At 35.8% G+C, this 6,270-nt stretch overlaps 1 protein-coding gene across 1 annotated transcript in view; it reads left to right on the plus strand.

The window, feature by feature from the left end:
- Nucleotides 1-6,200, plus strand: part of LOC107708084 (phosphatidylinositol glycan anchor biosynthesis class U protein-like) — an 8,449-nt gene extending 2,249 nt beyond the window's left edge. The window contains exons 4-13 of the mRNA XM_016512228.1: nt 724-786; nt 932-1,041; nt 1,158-1,258; nt 1,386-1,483; nt 1,562-1,716; nt 1,792-1,935; nt 2,021-2,063; nt 2,430-2,511; nt 4,109-4,251; nt 4,438-6,200. Coding sequence (XP_016367714.1) covers nt 724-786; nt 932-1,041; nt 1,158-1,258; nt 1,386-1,483; nt 1,562-1,716; nt 1,792-1,935; nt 2,021-2,063; nt 2,430-2,511; nt 4,109-4,251; nt 4,438-4,551 — 1,053 coding nt within the window. The 3' untranslated portion in view covers nt 4,552-6,200. The remainder of the gene's footprint in view (nt 1-723; nt 787-931; nt 1,042-1,157; nt 1,259-1,385; nt 1,484-1,561; nt 1,717-1,791; nt 1,936-2,020; nt 2,064-2,429; nt 2,512-4,108; nt 4,252-4,437) is intronic.
- The last annotated feature ends 70 nt before the right edge of the window (nt 6,201-6,270 follow it).

A 6,270-nucleotide genomic window follows, 5' to 3' on the forward strand; every position in this document is an offset into this window, starting at 1 on the left:
CTTTCACATTGAAGCAGCATTAACTACACAGAGCCGTTGTTCACTGACGAGCTGCGCAAAACCACGTTCATATTCGCGCAATTTTTTGCGCAGCTCGTCAGTGAACAACGGCTCTGTGTAGTTAATGCTGGCTCAATGTGAAAGCACGCACGTGATGGAGATTTACCGCTGATTACAGAACCGGTTTTCTGACAAGACGTGCGTTAAATATCACATGCAATTTATCGTGCAGCCCTAGTTGTGTGTTACACCTAATGTTGTTAAATGAATGTTTATTGCATTATTTCAGTTCCATGTGTGTTACCATGATGGTGTTTAGTGTTTGTGTGAATGACACTGTGCACCTTCTATATATGTAAATATTTAAAAACTGCTTGCGGTGGGCTTTGGTTCATCGTGTGACTTTCTTTCCACCACCTGCATTGGGTGGTTATCAGTGTATTACAAAGGTACAAAACAGATTTCAGTACTTCAATAAACTTGGTATATTAACATTATATCAGTTAATGAAATTACGGTATTTAACTCTAAATTTAAGTTAAAACCTAAAACGTCGCTACCGTATTTTTTTACGGTAAAATTCCGGCAACTACAGCTGCCGGTTTTTTACTGTAAATTTTACGGAATTTTTTTTACAGTGTAACTATTACTGTGTGTTTGTGTTTTTGTACAATTCAATGCTTGTACACATGTAAATATTCCCATATAATGGTTTGTCACCAGATAGCAGATGGAATCACGGCAGTGGCTCTTTATCTGTCAATTCAGACTTATAACAAGAATGTGGTAAGTTATAGCTTGTATTTTTGTTGATGTTTCATAGGTTAGAGTCTATTAATTCATTGTATTTTAATATTATTAGTATTATTTTATATTATAGTTTTAAATATTTTATAGATAAACATATCTTGCATCTTTGTTTACTTTGTAGTTTAGAAAACAGAAGTATGCCTTGGAATCGGACCGGTATCCCGCCGACTGTTTGGAGCTCCTCCGCTCTCCCAAGGAAATGTTCTACATCCCCCTCAAGGTTGCCATGTTGTAAGTCCTGATCAGGCTTTAAATAATTATTATGCTATCACTTTTTTTTTCATTTAAAAAAGAAACTCAGCCAGAAAAGTAAGGCACATGTTTTCATTTGCCTGATTGTCTTCCAGTTATCTGTTAAATCCCTTCACCATCCTGTCTTGTGTGGCAAAGTCAACTTGTGGGCTGAACAATGCCATTATTGCGCTCTTCATTCTCTGTACATTAAAAGGTGAGTGTTCCCTTAGTACACTTAAAGGTGGGCCAGACCTGATTTGCATTCTTCTACTTTGCTGTAGGAAAAACACTTAATAATTATCTGTGGTTTACTATATGTGGTGTTGTTGTGGATTCTTCAGGTAGTGCCTTGTTGAGTGGCATATTGTTGGCCTTGGCCACATATCAGTCCATCTATCCTCTGACCCTGTTTGCTCCGGCACTCCTATTCTTCCTGCAGGTGAGAGTCTGAACTCAGACTAATGCCGATACATTGCTCTGATGGCCAAAATGAAGCTTCTCTCTCTGTCTGTTTCAGAGGTTATATATCCCAGTGAACCTGAGGAGGAGTAGTTTCTGGTTCTTCACTCTTCAGTATGCGTTCATATATGTAGGCAGTCTGGTGGTGATCACTGGACTCTCTTTCTTCCTCCTGGGCTCCTGGGACTTCATCCCTTCTGTCTATGGATTCATGTCAGTCATACGCCGAACACTTATATTTAAATATGTATTTATTATTCAAATATTTACTGTGTGTGTATTCCACAGATTTTCTGTCCCAGACCTGACTCCAAACATCGGACTCTTCTGGTACTTCTTTGCTGAGATGTTTGAACATTTCCGTCTCTTCTTCATCTGCGTCTTTCAGATCAATGTCTTTTTTTACACCATCCCGCTCTCCATCAAACTCAAGTAGGTCCTGCATATACCTGAACATGAGCAATGCTTTTATTTAGCATGTATAGCACTCTTATGGGTAAACAATTCAATCAAACAGGGAGCATCCAGTGTTCCTCATCTTCATGCAGATTGCCAATAACGTGTACAATTTTCACATTTTCTGCACTGATTTCATAGGAAAATCTAAATTAAACATGGTAAAATGTGTTAATTGAGGCACTGCACTTGGCAGCCGAAAGCATTGTTGTAATTTCAAACTATTTAATAAACACAAATGCAAGGAGTTAAGCTTCTGTAGAACTTTGTGAATGACTATTATTCAAATTCTGCAGAAATATGTAGAGCTCCCGGTTGAATTCTTTGAGTGCAGATTAGGCTTGCTGACATAGACGGTGTTTTCGGTTATACCGGTGTTAAGCCGCAACACCGGTTACGTCACCGCGGCACCGCCCCCCACCGTCGTTTTGATTTTTTTATAGTAACAAAAATCATTTAGCCTAGTTCAGTTAGAGGACAGACCGTACCCTACTGTGGGAGATGTCGCCCTCTACATGGCATTTTTGCCGGCCTGGAGTCACCTTTATCGATGTGAGTATCAGTTTTCATTTAAATATGTTGACAGATTTGCTATTGAAACAGATAAATGGAGTAAGGCATATCAAAGGGCATGGTTTTTTTTAACCATGAACCATTTGCTACTTACTATTGCTAGTCGGAGACAGGTGATAATAAGTAAAGAAAAGAAAAAATATTATTTATTTATTATAATAATCAGTTGAGCTGTTTTTTTTAGAAAAGAAGTCAATTTAAAATTTTAAAAGTTTATTTTATCAGTTTTTAGGAGTACACATCATATAAGCTAAAAGACAGGCAACAGAACCTCGATTTATAATTTTGAATTCTCAATTTTGATTCTTTAGTAATGTGAAAGTGCTCATAAATTATACCTTTTATGAATTTGTACACTCTTAATGCATTACATATTGATACACTGCCATACAATAGGTTGGGGTCGGGAAGAATTTGTTTTAAAGAAATTCATACTTTTATTCAGTATGGATGCATTAAATTGATCAAAATTGACAGTAAAAACATTTTTACGGTTACTGAATATTTCTGTTTCAAATAAATGCTGTTGTCTTGAACTTTCAATTTATCCAAAAACCTGAAAAAAATACTTGTGTTGCACTTTATACAAAAATATTAATCAGATTTTTAAAAAAGTTATTTTAAGGTGTAATAATATTTCACAAATATTTTTTTTTTTATACTATATTAAATATTTGTTGTATTTTATTTTATGCGTAAGAGAGTTTTTTCAAAAACATTTTAAAAAATCTTACTGACCCCAAACTATTTTTCTCTGTGAATTAATAAAATGTGGAGTATATTCTGTTTATATATATATATATATAAGCATAACTTTGTGTATTTTATTTATTTTATTTTACATCAAGGTGTATATGCCGTGCCTCCAAGCATTCTTATTCGTTTTGCTAATAAACGTTCTATGTTTCTTATTTGTTTGCTGATTTTCAGTTTTATATACCTATTTAAACTTTGTGTAGCCTAAGTAATTTGTTATTTTATTAGGCATATATGGTGTATTTTTATTCGTTTTGTTAATAAAAGTTCTATGAGTTTGACGTTGTTGTTGCTTGAATTGAATCAAAGCAGAATTGCCGCTAATTTGAAAGTGAAAGTAAAACGCGCACGTCGCTTTTTCAAGCTATTTGAAAGCCAAGAAATCCGAGGAAAAGAGGGAAAACTCAAACGAACAATTGCTTGACGGCGAATTGCTAATTTGAAAGTGAAAGTAAAATGCGCACTGCACTTTTACAAGCCATATGAAAGCGAAGAAAAGAGGAAAACTCAAACGAAACTAACACCCCCAACCCCACCCCAACGGTGATACCGGTATTACCGGTGTTGTCACACATCGATTAACCGGTGGGAAAAGTTCCACACCGTCACAACCCTAGCGCAGATTCTGTTGAAGCCTGTATAGACATGCACTCAGTTTGATATTGTGCATCTAGATAAGGCTGAAATCTGCTAGCAAGCTTTTTAAAGAAATCAACTACAAGTATTGAATTTTTAAAGAAATCAACTACAAGTATTGAATTATAGAAATGCATTTTTTGTAGAAATTATTTTTCTTTATTTCTCTCTTTCACTATTTCAGTTTTGAGAAACATCTTTCTGGTGTCATGTGTGCTGTTGGCGTGCTCCGCGCTCTTTCCTGTACTCTGGCATCTGTGGATATACGCTGGCAGTGCCAACTCTAATTTCTACTATGCCATCACATTGCTCTTCAACTTTGGACAGGTAAAGGGTCCCATCTTGATAAGCCATTTCACCTAAACACAACTGGAAATATAGCTGGTTCGTTGTCTGTTTTGCTCACACTTTGAGCAGCAAGTCTTTAAGGTAAACAAAAAAGTACTGTGAAAATTCACTGTGAAGTTTACAGATTACATGAACCTAATGTCATGTGTGTTTACACCACCACAGATCCTCCTGGTGTCAGATTATTTCTACGCCTACCTGCGTCGAGAACATCACCTGACCCACGGCCTCTATCTGAAAAAGAAAGACGGCACTGAAGCCACTCTAGTGTTAAAGTGACCTTCTTTCACTGGTCTTAGAGATCTCACCGACTGCCTCACACTCTCATACTCTAATAACTTTCCACACTACATTTTTCCCCCGGTTCTTTTACTCTCTCAGCTCAGTTTGCCTCTCCTTTTTTTTTTTCAAAACCTGTTACTTTCTTTTGCACATTTGAGCGTTTTACCTCATGTTTGAATGTTGACACCCCCTCTTGGACCAAAGCTGTTTTGTAAAAGACTTTTTGATAATGGCGGCCGACTGAAGGTATCTGAGTGATACAGAACTTTACTGTTTTGGCTCACATGAGGTGGGTACAAAGTTATTTTCACTTTTGATTTGCTTGTCTTTCTTTGTTTCTAAGGATTTATTTTCTTTATTAAAGTCCATTCAAAAAGTGAGGTTGTTTGGTTGGACGTGCGGTTTGAAGTCGTGGTCAGCAGAGGGCATAACATGAGTGTGGAGTGATCACACAAACGTTGACTTCAGAGGGCCAAAACTGTGGACATTTTATTGGAGAGTCTGACATGAAGAGGTGGTTTTGTTCAAATGTTCTTTGAATGCTTTTCTTGGTTTGACTCATTAACCAAAAAAATTTTTTTTGACCTTTTAATAATGCAAGAGGCATAAGAGTTGCTCAAATATTCAGATTTGGTACTTTTTGTACAACAGTTTTGTTTGTTTTGTTTATGTTCTTACAAAATGAGGGATTAAACTGCACTGCAATTGTATTGATTTTTAAATGAGCTCTGGTTTGAATTGGGTTTGTTGTTCTGTAGGATTCCCTATTAACCGCCTGGATTTACTTTGATCCGTGCTTTTGATATAACACCAGAGCATGTGAACCTATCGACCGCGCACCTGTATAACCCCTCCTTTTTGTGGTTAGACCTTCCTTGTAGTTCTTAGATGATGGAATTTTCCATTGCTTGTATTGTTTCCAGACTTTTATAATAATCAGCTCTTTGGCCAGGTAGGAAGACGTAAACATTCGGTTGGCTTTGATTATGAGGTCAGCTGTTTCAAAGTCTAGTGTGTGTAAATCATCTCTGAAGTCATAACGATGTAGATGCTGAAGGTTTACAAACAACTGCTTGCCATTTTATTTCCACATGAAATGACATAACTTATCATACCTGATGTTGACCTTCAATGACATTTATAACTCTTAAACAAATTAATTAGTAACAATTAAAGTATCCTGATTTTGAGTAAAAACAAGGAAAATTAAGATAAAGACTTTTCACAGAATGAATATTCAGTTAAGTTTGCTTCTCTTACCACATTATTTTGTTTATATAAACAAACATCGGTAATGTAAGAAAAATAACTTAAAAGTTTTATATCTTGTTCAATTTTAAAATAAATGTATGTTGTTTTGACGCTGTTTAGATATTGTTACTGGGCAACAAGACAGACTGATTAAGACAACTTTTTTTTTTTTTTTTGGTGGTGGTGGTATAATACAGCATTTTGACTGAAACTACTGACTTTGACCATTTTGAGCAGTTGTACTAGCCAGTACCAAATTTTTTTTTCTTTCAGTCCTCATGGTGATTATTAATTGTGTTCTTTTAAATTCATTTCTCTACTCCATTTTACCTTGGATGAACAACAGACTTAAAGGGATAGTTCACCCAAAAATTTTAATTCTGGCATTAATTGCTCACCCTCATGTCGTTTCAAACCTGTAAGACCTTCGTTCATCTTCGGAAAACAAATTAAGATATTTTTGAT

This window comes from Sinocyclocheilus rhinocerous, unplaced genomic scaffold (genome assembly GCF_001515625.1).
Source record: "Sinocyclocheilus rhinocerous isolate Xijiao unplaced genomic scaffold, SAMN03320098_v1.1 scaffold113, whole genome shotgun sequence".
Lineage (NCBI taxonomy): Eukaryota > Metazoa > Chordata > Actinopteri > Cypriniformes > Cyprinidae > Sinocyclocheilus > Sinocyclocheilus rhinocerous.